The 12,861-nt window shown below is 42.2% G+C and overlaps 1 protein-coding gene across 3 annotated transcripts in view; it reads left to right on the plus strand.

Moving 5' to 3' along the window:
• OXCT1 (3-oxoacid CoA-transferase 1) overlaps positions 1-12,861 on the plus strand; it is a 155,526-nt gene that overhangs the window by 11,949 nt on the left and 130,716 nt on the right. For all 3 annotated transcript variants that reach the window (XR_006220996.1, XR_006220998.1, XM_042995662.1), the window contains exons 4-5: positions 8,990-9,125; positions 12,676-12,825. Coding sequence is in view for 1 of the 3 variants with exons in the window: in XM_042995662.1 (XP_042851596.1) it covers positions 8,990-9,125; positions 12,676-12,825 (286 nt within the window). In the remaining 2 variants the exon portion in view is untranslated. The remainder of the gene's footprint in view (positions 1-8,989; positions 9,126-12,675; positions 12,826-12,861) is intronic.

Below are 12,861 nucleotides of genomic sequence, written 5' to 3' on the forward strand. Positions count from 1 at the left end.
GTCGGACGCTTAGCCGACTGCGCCACCCAGGCGCCCCAACCACACAAATCTTGAACATGAAGAAGGCACTTTGCATATCCTCATTGGCAGTTGATTCTCTCAATTAGGTGGGTTTAAATCCTAGAGGCCTATGGCAACGAGGGCTTTGTTTTGGCCATTAGAGTCAGACAAATAAGGAAAACTTAGCATTGCTCTGTTGGAGAACCAAAGATAGTTTGAAATGTTGAGTAAATGGAGAGAACTTAGAAGTAATAACTTCTCTCTCATTTAGAAAAAGGCTTTTTATGGAAGGATCTGCCCACACTGGAAGTCTTTCAAAGGTCAGGACTCCTGATTGTTTTTATTTTGTTTTTAGTTATGAAAGGGACCTGTTGCCATGAGGTACCACTTACCTCCCTGGGTATGTAGCATTAACTGTTAGTCTTGATGAGATAAACTTTCCCCCTCATGATCACTTAGATGAATCAGTACTTTGATATGGATTGATTAGGAAGGTAGGAAAAATTGAAACCATGCTTTTCATTATTTTTTAAAAGACTTTGATATATGAATTACAAGCCTGTATGAGCAAAAAGTTTTACAATATACTATATATCAACCAATTCAAAAGTAAAGGAAGATTAGGTGTGTTATATTAATCACACTCATTTCCTCACGACAAGATTATTTTATTAATTTTTTTTAAAGTTTATTCTGAGAGAGAGAGGGAGGGCATGTGCACAAGCATGAGTGGAGGGAACAGAGAGACACAGACAGAGACAGAATTCCAAGCAGCCTTGTGAGATGGTGACCTGAGCCAAAATCAAGAGTGGGATGCTTGAATGAAATATGGCCCTTTGTAGCAACGTAGATGGAACTGGAGAGTGTGATGCTAAGTGAAATAAGCCATACAGAGAAAGACAGATACCATATGTTTTCACTCTTATGTGGATCCTGAGAAACTTAACAGAAACCCATAGGGGAGGGGAAGAAAAAAAAAAAAAAGGTTAGAGTGGGAGAGAGCCAAAGCATAAGAGACTCTTAAAAACTCAGAACAAACTGAGGGTTGATGGGGGGTGGGAGGGAGGGGTGGGTAGGTGATGGGCATTGAAGAGGGCATCTTTTGGGATGAGCACTGGGTGTTGTATGGAAACCAATTTGACAATAAATTTCGTATATTAAAAAAAAGAGTGGGATGCTTAACTGAGCCACCCAGGTGCCCCATGACGATTATTTTAGATTACACTTCTCGCAGGTGGGAATTTAGACAACTCCAAGGACAGTCCAGCTTACGTGCAGAAGCCGAGTAAATACTGTCTGAAGATATATATGCCCCTGTGCTTGTGGTTATAATACTGTTGCTTATATGTGGTATTATAGTAGTCAGTTATAGGAACTCTGTGAGGGCCCAATGAGCATTTTTTCACTCTAAATAAAATTTCTGTTTCTGCACCAGTGATTTTGAACCAGAAAGTAAAGGCAGGTGGCTCCTTCACAGTGGCCACTTTATTATTTGTTGAGGCAGCTGCAGCTTTGTAGGGCTCAATGGAGAGAGAATGTGCCATCTTGTCTGATTATAAGCATTCCTCTAAGATTTGATTATTTTGTCTGGGAAGGGCTAACCACTTCCTGGGATGTATACTTGAACTTCTCTGCTTAGCTCATGGAAGGGAATGTTCACTTGTTCCATTTAACTGTGTCATAAACTAATGTTTTGTCCAAATATAGCATTGTCTTCTCTTTTGATATTCTTGATACTATCAAAGTAAAAACTGTAATTGAGATTTAAGTATGCCTAAAATGAGAGCAAAGAAGAGAAATACAGCTTGGTAAATGGTTGCAAATTCATTTTTCAACGTTTTTTTTATTTTTTTTTTATTTTTTTTATTTTTGGGACAGAGACAGACAGAGCATGAACGGGGGAGGGGCAGAGAGAGAGGGAGACACAGAATCGGAAACAGGCTCCAGGCTCCGAGCCATCAGCCCAGAGCCTGACGCAGGGCTCGAACTCACGGACCGCGAGATCGTGACCTGGCTGAAGTCGGACGCTTAACTGACTGCGCCACCCAGGCGCCCCGCAAATTCATTTTTATTAGAGTTTTGTTTTAGCAAGAATTTCCAATTAATGAGATTTCAGAAAATTAAAATTCAGAAAATGAAATTTTTTTTTTAAATGTTTATTTCTTTTTGAGACAGAGAGAGACAGAGCATGAACGGGGGAGGAGCAGAGAGAGAGAGGGAGACACAGAATCCGAAGCAGGCTCCGGGCTCTGAGCTGTCAGCACAGAGCCCGACGTGGGGCTCGAACTCACGGACCATGAGATCATGACCTGGGCCGAAGTCGGATGCTTAACCGACTGAGCCACCCAGGCGCCCCCAGAAAATGAAATTTTAGATTCAAAGAATGAAAAATACTTTTGGAACATTTATGTCTTCCATGAAACACATGAATGTATCTACTGAATTCTTGGTTTTAGACTTTTTTTTAACCACTGAAATGTTTGAAACCCGAGTTTGTTGTACTATAGGAGGAAGGTCAAATCTCTCTCTCCTTAGGTGTGCTAGAAAAATGTTGGGTTCTAAAGGCAAGCAAGATAATCTCTTTTAAATTCCATCAAAATGACCTTTAATATCAGAGAGCTGCGAGGTGCCTTATTACACACGTTTCTCTACTAGGAATGGTATATTTCTCATTTGCAAAAGACAACATGTGTATTTCTTTTCTCTTTATATTGTAAAGGTCTTGCCTTTTTCATTTTTATATTGTCAGTGTCTGATACACAGGAAGAAGGGATGTATGTTTACTGAATTGGGGAGTTAGAAAGTATGTGGAAGGAAGACACTCTTACTATAAGCTATCTAACAGTATTTTTCGAGGTATGTGCACTAACTCTATACCTGGTCAGGGGTAGCCTGGGCTGAGCATTTTATGCTCAGTTTATGCTTTGATGCCATGCCAGGTTGTTAATCCAGGAAGAAAGCAAAGGCCAAATATACATAGTTCCCAGAGCCAAGATCAACAAATACAGAGAATTCATCTCCAGACAGAGCCAAGTTCAAACGTGTAATGGGTTGAAAAAGCCAAACAGAGAGCCATGAGAGGGTGGCTAGAAAAATTTCCGAAGTCAGTGAATTGGGCAAGTACATTCTAGTTTATCATATAGACCTATATAGTTGAAGGGAATTTTGGGTATTTAAAACTACAGAAAGCAAATGGACTATATTCACCTTCATGGATTATTTTATTGTTACAACTTTATTTAGAGAGGGCTCCAGGGGATATCGATGGTGCTCTGATACTGGGTAATTGAAGAGAGTTTACCAAAGGGACTCTCTCTAAAGGAGAGGTTAAGGTTGAGGGAAAGCGACATGAGTATTGAATTTCCCTGGAGTTAATAACAGAAGAACTGTTACCACCAGCCTTAGGCCTGAAGAATGAGGGGAAGGGGCTGCCAGGACCTGGGAGAAAGCTTTATGGAGACGGCTATCCAATGTGCTGCAGCTTGCCAGGGAGAGTCGGGGTAATATAAATCCCGATATCCTTCTCTTCTTACCTGGTCAGAAGCCAGAGGGCAGGTTAGCCCCCTGATTCAGTCTAGAGTCAGCCATCCTGGCACAGGGAAGGCAGGAGATCAGAGAATGGGTCTGGACAGGCATATAGAAAATAATCCAGCATAAGGACTTGGTGATTTTCATTTTTATTAGAGATGAGCTAGTAAGGAGGGGGAAAGTGAAATCAAGCAATAAATTTATTCAGTGAACATTCTGTGTTTATGTAGTACCTTCTGTGTGTTGCATTGGCTTTCAGGTGCTTGGGAGTACAACAGTGAATGAGACACCAAGTTCCCTGCATTTGTGGACCTTACATGCCAATGGGGAGAGGCAGACAATAAATAGGAAACATAACAAACAAGCAAATTTTCCAGTATGTTAGAAGGTTATAGTGCTGTGGGGAAAAAAAAGAAAAAGAGCAAGAAAGGGGGACTGGGAGCGTGAAAATAGATCCGCAGTTTTCAGTATAAAATCAGGCAATCAGCAGCACCTGGGTGGTTGTGTCAGTTAAACCGATTAAATCGGTTAAATGTTATCAGACTCTTGGTTTGGGCTCCGAGTTTGAGTCCCATTTCTGGCTCCGTGTTGATAATGCAGAGGCTGCTTGGGATTCTCTCTCTCTCCCCATTTCTCTGCTCCTTCCCCGCTAACCCTCTCCCTTTTCTTTCTCTCAAAATAAATAAACATTTAAAAATTAAAAAAAAACAAAACAAAACCAAGGGAGGGACTCACTGAGGTGACAGTTGACCAGACACTTGAAAGAAGTGAGGGGGGAACCTTGTGTTACCTGGGGAGGAGTTTGTGAGTCAGGGAAAGGCCAGCACAAAGGCCTTGGGCAGTATGCCTGGGGTTTTGAGGGATAGTGAGGAGGTCAGCAGAAGAAAAGGGAGCAAGAAGGAAATGGGTGGAATGAGGTCTGAGACTAAAGGGCATCCCATCTTACGAGGCCTTGCAGGCCACTCTAGAGATCTCTGCTTTCACATAAATACATGAATGCCACTGCAGCATTTAAGATGGAGCAGTAATGTGATCTGACACACTTTGTTTTTATACTTATGTTTTTGGTCACCATTTTGTGAGTGGATTACAGGGTGCGGGGGTAGAAGCAGGGAAGGTTGCTGCAGGATTGAGACAGCAGATGGTGCAGGTCATGGAGGAGGAAGTGGGAAATGCTTGGATCCTGGATGGGATTTGAAAGTAGAGTCAGGATTTTCCAATATAGTTGATGTAGAGTATGAAAGAGAAGTGACAGGTCATTACTTTTGTACAGAAGATCTGTTAGGATGGGGCAGGCTGCAGGTGGAACTGAATGTAGGGGAATGGAACTATTAACCTGAAGAAGTGAAGGCCCGGTTAGGTATTAGGGGGCAAACAGGGAGAATGCATTGTGTGTGAGTGTGGGGAAGAACTACCTTTCCAAGAGACAGGGAATCTGAGGTGATTGGCGCCCCCTAGTGCCAATCGCATTATTAGTCTTGAGGGGATTGGCTCCGAATCTCAAAAGTACACTCTTGAAAATACTTCTTGAGGCTTTAGTTTTCTTTTGAATCAAGCGAGGATGAATCACGTAACTATTCTTTTATGCTCCTGGTGCATCGGAAATGTTATCAGATTCATTACTGGAGGCTAGAACTGTAAACACGTTTAGCAAATGGTTACTTGGACTACTTTGAGGAATTCAGTGTGTCCGGGCTGCCTGGTGGAGGTTAGAGGCTTGGAAATGCAACATGCTGAGAATTAGGAGTCAGCTGAGCAGGATGGGCACTTGTGAGCATGAGGAGTGGGGGGATGGGTGAGTGAAGTGGAGGTGGGAGAAAAGGAGGTTGTTAGAAGAAACGTCAGTGGTTTGTCACACAAGGAACCATACGTACTTATCCCTGTCCTAGTCAAACAAGTCAACAAACAAGTCATACTAGGGATCAGTAGACTAATTTCACACCAGTCCATTCTCCCACTATGTTCCATTGCCAGAGTCAGAATTCTGGGGTGGGTCTGTATCTACACCAAGTCTGTGAGTGATTTTACCCTAATTATCCCTTGATTTGTCTCTTTTTCTCCACTTCTGTTGTTGCTACCTTAGTTCAGAACCCCGTCTTTGCTTGTTTGGATTATTTCAAGCCTTTTAACTGATCTCCCTGCCTTTTTTTGTTTGTTTGTTTTTTGTTTTTTTAAATCACTGAACCTCTCTGATTGTATACCCTGTCACTTTCCACTGAAAATTATTCACAAGGTCTCCCATCTCCTTCAGGATGCAATCCTAATTCCTTGGTGTGACTCATGTGACAGGTCACAAGCTGGCCTGCCGTGCACCTCTCTTGCTCACTTCCGCTTTCGATCCATACTGCGGTCGCGTTCAGCATGCAGCCGGTCACACCACTGTGCACCTTTGCAAAGCTGCCCATCTGCCTCTTTGGCTCATCGCTTCCACACACCTACTCCTCTCTCAAAGACTTTTTTCTTCAAGTCTGTTCCAGCGTCACTTTCCGTAAGCTTATTCTGACCTCTTACTCCTCTCTGTTGGGTGACCTTCAGTGTTCTCATCACACTTGATGTAGACCTCTCTTAGCATATCTCTCCCTCTATTGTAATCATAGGGTTACTTGTTTATTTTTTGATATCTTAGAGTTTCCCCTGGCCCAGGACCCACATAGCCCTGGGGTGCAGGAACAACTTGGTAAATGACTGTTGGATGAGTGAGCCACGTAGAAGACCCACGCTCCATAGGGGAGAGGCCATCGGAGCACTAAGGGGATTAGGAGGGAGAGATCATGAATGAAGTCTTCTGTTTCTGGGAGGAACTCTGGCTTTATCACGATATTCGTTCTTTAAAGTGGCTTTATTGTAGCATAATACAGAGTAACGTAGAAAAGTGCTTATATCACAGGTGTAAAGTTTGAAAAATTTTTATAGGCTGCAGACCCATGTAACCAACCCCCAGCTTCTTTACATGGAACATGACCAGTATACCAGAAAGCCCTCCTCGTGCTTCTTCTAGTCACTTCCTTTCCCACCACTGAACTTAACCGTTATCGTACTTCTGATCTTATACATTAGTTTTGTCTGACTTTGAACTTCATATAGAAGGAATAATGCAGTACGTACTCTTTTGTGGTTCTTTTGCTTGACATTTTGTCTATCTGTGAGAGTCATCCATTGTTGCCAGGGGTTGTAGATGATTCATTCTCCTTGCTGTGTGGCATTCCAACATGTGGCGATACCACAGTTTGTCTGTTCTGCTGTTGGGTAATATTGAGGAGGCTCCAGTTTTTTGGCCATCAGGAACAGTGCTACTGTTTTTGTTGTTTGATGAACGTAAGTGTGCATTGCTGTTGGATATAGACCCAGGAGGGGAATTGCTGACATAGCATATCCCTATGTCCAACATTAATAGAAATTGCTAATAATTTTTCAAAAGCGGTTGGGGGACGCCTGAGTGGCTCAGTTGGTTAAGCGCCCGACACTTGATCTCTGTTCAGGTCATGATCTCATGGTTTGTGAGGTCAAGCCCTGTGTCAGGCTCTGTACTGACAGCATGGAGCCTGCTTGGGATTCTGTCTCTCCCTCTCTCTGCCCCTTCCCTGCCTGCAATATCTTTCTCTTTCTCTCTCTCAAAATAAATAAATCAACTTAAAAAAAAAAAAAAAGTGGTTGGATCAGTTTACATTCCCCTCCTCATATGTGAGAGTTCTGGGTGTTTCACATTCTTTCCAACACTTGGTATTTCCTTTTTTTAAATTTAGCCATTCTTTCATGTTTACAGTGGTTCTCATTGTGGTTTTTACCATAGTTCTTATAAAAATAGTTTTATAGCTTAAGTTTAAGCATTCTTCATTATCTTAGAAATGTTTATCTAGTGGTTAGAGCAGTTTTGAAACACTTAAAGAGAGGGATAAGGTGACTAAAAACAGGAAAGTATTCATTCGGTTATTAATCTGTCTTGTCACATTGACTTTGCTTGAAATTCTAGATGTATTTTGTTTTGAAAAAGAATAGACATAAATAAGAAAGGCATAAACTTAGAGACCTTCACTTAATGAAAAAGCCAATACTATACGCACCATTTCTAAGAAGAAATTGTACTCCAGTGTCAATTATAGGCTCATATGTGGTAACTAAATGTACCACTCTGGTGAGTGATGTTCATAATAGGGTAGGCTATGCATGTGTGGGGTCAAGGGTATTTGGGAAATCTCTGTACCTTCCTCTCAGTGTAGTTATAAACCTAATACTGCGCTAAAAAAGATAAAGTCTTAAATAAAATTTAAAAGAATAAATTGAACTCCAACCTTAGAAATATTTTTTTTTAGTTTATTTATTTATTTTGAGAGAGAGAGAATGAGCAGGGGAGGGGCAGAGAGAGAGGGGGACAGAGGATCTGAAGCGGGGTCTGTGCTGACAGCAGAGAGCCCAATGCAGGGCTCCAACTTGCGAACTGTGAAATCATGACCTGAGCCAAAGTCAGACGCTTAAGCCACGGAGCCACCCAGACACCCCTGAACTCTAACCTTAATAGAAATATTAAACCATATTATATAAAACTTACTAGCTAACGGATAACAGCATTATTCTTGCTGCCTATAATCTTTTCACTGGTTTGTGATTAATTTCCTGATTTTTTTGTTATTGTTGTTAAAAATGTTTAAGTGTTTAAATCTTCTTGACCTAAATATCTGTGGTATAGGGAAAATGTTCATAGTTATTTATAATTTGGGTCCAAATTTCAAGAATATGCTGTTCTTCTTTCTTTTAAATATGAGAATGCCTTGGGGCGCCTGGGTGGCTCAGTCGGTTAAGCGTCCGACTTCGGCTCAGGTCATGGTCTCACGGTCCGTGGGTTCGAGCCCCGCATCAGGCTCGGTGCTGACAGCTCAGAGCCTGGAGCCTGTTTCAGATTCTGTGTCTCCTTCTCTCTGTGACCCTCCCCCGTTCATGCTCTGTCTCTCTCTGTCTCAAAAATAAATAAACGTTTAAAAAAAATTAAAAAATATGAGAATGCCTTGCTCGCTTTTTAGGACAGAATGAATTTCTCCATTTGGAGCTAGTGCAGATCAGGAGCGTGGCATTGCTTTTCTTTTACATTTGCCTTCAAAGTGTGAGGCAAGATCCAACTCATCTCTGCTTGTCTTCCACCCTGGCATCACTTTGCAGCAGTGGGAAGAATGAAAGGTGCAGGGTAGACTTGTAGGATTGGTGTGGCTTTGGATACTGGCTGTGTCACCCAAGATCTTGCCAGAAATCACTTAAAGGCTTAGAGCTTTCGTTTCCTCAGCTGTAAAATAAGAAAAGAATAGCTACCTTGCAAGGTTCTTTGGGTGGTGGGGGACTGAGAGAATATGCGTGAAATGCCCGGCAGGAGGGAATCCTTTAACTTAATAACATTTCATGTTTGTGAAGTCTGGGATATTAGTGTTCTCTCTGATATTCCTTTGATTGCAAGCTGCTTGCATTTTTCTTCTAGGGTTGACAACTTTGGCTTGGGCCTTTTACTCCGATCCAAGCAGATAAAACGCATGGTGTCTTCGTACGTTGGAGAAAATGCAGAATTTGAACGACAGTACTTGAGTGGTGAATTAGAAGTAGAGCTGACACCTCAGGTAAGAAGATTTCTCTGCTTCTCTTACACAGCAGTAACTTATTTTAAAATTTACCTTTTCCCCTTTGGGAATTTTCCTTTGCAAGACAGGTAAGGCAGAGAGGATTCAGTTTTGCCAGACTAAGGAAATTTGTTTGTAGGTCACACCTGTTGATGTCTAGACTATTATTTTCTGTTGCTGTGCATGGGGGGAAAAAAAAAAAAGGGAGGTATTTCTAGTAACAATATCTAGGCTCCAGGATAAATTTTTAAGTTCAGCCCTATGATCTACATTGTGCCGGAAGCCTGCAGTAGGACTTGCCGAGATGCTGGGGGATTGTCCTGAGAGTCCGTTCCTGTGAATCATAGAATGAGAAATCTGTGAGGAATATGTTCTTGCTGAGACATCAGGAAAGTGGAGCCCATGGAGGGTAGAACTGGGTGTGTCCCAGAATAAGTGCTGGAATCAGGGCCTGGGTCTCCAGGGAATTGATGTCAGTTACCAAACAAGCCAGTTACTGCAGTTAATCTGGCAAGTCTCCACTCCCTTCTTACACTACGTCTTAACTGCTTGAAGAGTTTGTCATAGAGGAAACTTTTTGAAGTCATTTGGGTAAAACAGGGCTCTACAGGTTACATATGCATTTGTCATCTTTTTTTTTAAGTTTATTTATTTTGAGAGACAAAGCGTGGGTCGGGGAGGGGCAGATAGAGGGAGAGAGGGAGAATCCCAAGCAGGCTCTGCAGCATCAGCACAGAGCTCAATGTGGGGCCCAAACCCACAAACCTCAACATCATGACCTGAGCCAAAGTTGGACACTTAACCGACTGAGCCACCCAGGTGCCCCTAGGCACTTGTCTTCTAATTTGACATCATCTGCCTTCATCTCTGAAATTGAACCCACCACTCTGCTTTATTTTTGTCAACAGAATCATTATTACCGCTAACTTCACTACATTGGTAATGATGTGATCTAGCAGAATTAAAAAAATCAATAATTAACTCTCAGTATATGCTTGTCTAGAGACAGCAATGCAGGGGAGAACCGTCTTGTACCTGAGGCTATACAACATTACGCGGGTCATGCTCTGTCACTCTGCAGTGTTGTTGGGAGCGGTGTTTGTCACAGCCTCCCACTGTGCCTGGCGTTTATCTGGTTTTCCTTTAAAATGAAAATAACAAAAGGTATCCTGTCTTAGTCTGCTTGCACTGCTGTAACAAACTAGGTGGCTCACGCAAGAGAAAGTGATTTCTCATTGTTCTGGCAGGTGGGAAGTACAAGATCAAGGTACAGGCTGATGTGATTCTTGGTAGAGGGGAGGAGGGCGGGGAGAGACAGAGGACGCACACTTGCAAATGAGGACTCTGGGCTCTCTTATTATAAAGACACTGATACTGTTGGATCAGGGCCCTATCCTTATGACTTCATTTAACCTTAATGACCCCCATAAAGGCCGTGTCTCCAGATACAGTCACATGGGGGTTAGGGCTTCAACATACGCATTTGCGGTGGACACAATTCAGTCGATAGCATATACTTTTCCTCTTCACGTTGTAGGTTGAGATCCCTTTTCCTCTGGGTTGTGGAGCCCTTGAAAATAATTTCAGTTACTTCTTTTATCTTTTGCATTACCCCTTATTTTGTCAGAGGGCATGTACATGGGTGTTCCTTAGTATTTCTTTTATATCCTTTAAGCTGAAAGAGGTCGGTGTCTCTCTGCCCACTTTGTGCCAGGTACACAGACATCGGCTCTGGCACCTTGTTTTGCAGCCTGTGAGCCAGAGAAGCGTTGATAAAGTGGTAGGGGTGAGGACTCCCTTCGGGGTTTGGATGCAGGGGGCTGGTGGTACCTGCAGAGAGCCTGTATGTAGAAATTGTCCACTTTTAGGCTCTTGCCCAGATGGACAGAGAGAAGGAATAAAGGTATTCAAGAAGGGTGGACATAAAAAATATTTTATGGTAGGGGCTGTTATTATGGTTGTTTTGATGGTTTAATTTTGTGAATGTTATTAACTTAAAACAAAATGGAGTTATCTCTGTCCATTAAATGGAATAGAGAAACCATTATCTGGAAGATTTTCAGTTATGCCTCAAATCCTGCCTTCCCCAGATTATCCCACCTACTTCAATGACTCAGTGTCTGAAGTCCCAACTTTTAGTGCCTGCTTTGAGTTTAGTATTTGAAGGCCCCAGCTAAAGTAGAAATTGTTTTCACAGATAAAGTAGAAATTTGTTTTCCGTATTAACATATTGTCATTAATACCTAAATCAATTCTTACTACTGAATGGCCAGTTAGTTATCTAGCATGAATATGATGTAGCTAGACCATAACAATAGGTTTCAGTGTTAGGGAGGGTATCAGGAAATATTCAGGGCCAGAGTTGTTCCCCTGTGGGGAAAATTGGGTGGAAAAGTAGTTGGGGGAAGGAGGGAACTAGGGAAATCAGGTTTAAATCTCTGGTACCTAGGAATGTGATAAAGATGATCAAAAGAGGGTACAAGAAACTTTGCATACAGCTGTTTCTACCCGGAGATAGAATTTAAAGTACTCTTAGCTTTTAAAAACCAAATTACTAGGGCATGTGGGTGGCTCAGTCAGTTAAGTGTCCGACTTGGGCTCAGGTCATGATCTCATAGTTCGTGATTTCGAGCCCCACATTGGTCTCTGTGTTGTCAGCACAGAACTCATTTCAGATCCTCCGTTTTCCTCTCTCTCTGCCCCTCCCCTGCTTGCTGTCTCCCTCTCTCTCTCAAAAATAAATAAACAAACAAACAAACAGAAAAACCAACAAATTACCTATATGTTGTATAATCTTTGCTTAACTTCGGATTTTTTCTTCATTAGATAATGTGTTAGATGAAATGCTTATAAGAATGTTTTGGAATAAACAAAGTGAACATATTATTATATAATAATGGCATTGTTATCAATGATAAGATTCAAGCTATACCTACATATGGCACACAGTAAAACACAACATTTAAATACATGTTTTTCAATAAATATAAATTATATACTTCAGGCTTAAAAATTGATTTTACAGATAGACTGATGCAGATTATGATGTCAGGAGAGCAGTGGGCGCCAGAAAGCTGAGATCCTGATTATACAAACAAGCAGTTACATTTGAATGTGGGTTAAGAATTGAGAGATTGTTGGGGCACCTGGGTGGCTCAGTCGGTTGAGTGTCCGACCTGGGCTCAGGTCATGATCTCGCCATCCGTGAGTTCAGGCTCCGCGTCAGGCTTTGTGCTGACAGCTCAGAGCCTGGAGCCTGCTGCGGATTTTGTCTCCCTCTCTCTCTGCCCCTCCCCCACTCACGCTGTCTCTCAAAAATGAATAAACGTTAAAAAAAAAAAGAATTGAGAGATTGTTGTCTAGAGGTGCAGTACTTGTTTTAAATTAATATAGCATACAGTGTTCGTGAAATACAGCAATATACAATGCTCGGTCCGATTTAGAATGATAAACTTCTAGAGAGAGGAACCATGTCTGTACGTGTTTCTGTATCCACATACAGAAGTGTGCTTAATGAACTTTTTATGGTGTGCCGATTGCTCACTTGTAGGGCACGCTTGCGGAGCGGATTCGTGCAGGTGGGGCTGGAGTTCCTGCATTTTACACCAGCACCGGGTACGGGACCCTGGTGCAACAAGGAGGGTCACCGATCAAATACAACAAGGATGGCAGCATTGCCATTGCCAGTAAGCCAAGAGAGGTAAGAAGGACTCTGGTCCAGGTAGCGCTGGGACTC

Source organism: Panthera tigris, chromosome A1, assembly GCF_018350195.1.
Source record: "Panthera tigris isolate Pti1 chromosome A1, P.tigris_Pti1_mat1.1, whole genome shotgun sequence".
In the NCBI taxonomy this organism is placed as follows: domain Eukaryota; kingdom Metazoa; phylum Chordata; class Mammalia; order Carnivora; family Felidae; genus Panthera; species Panthera tigris.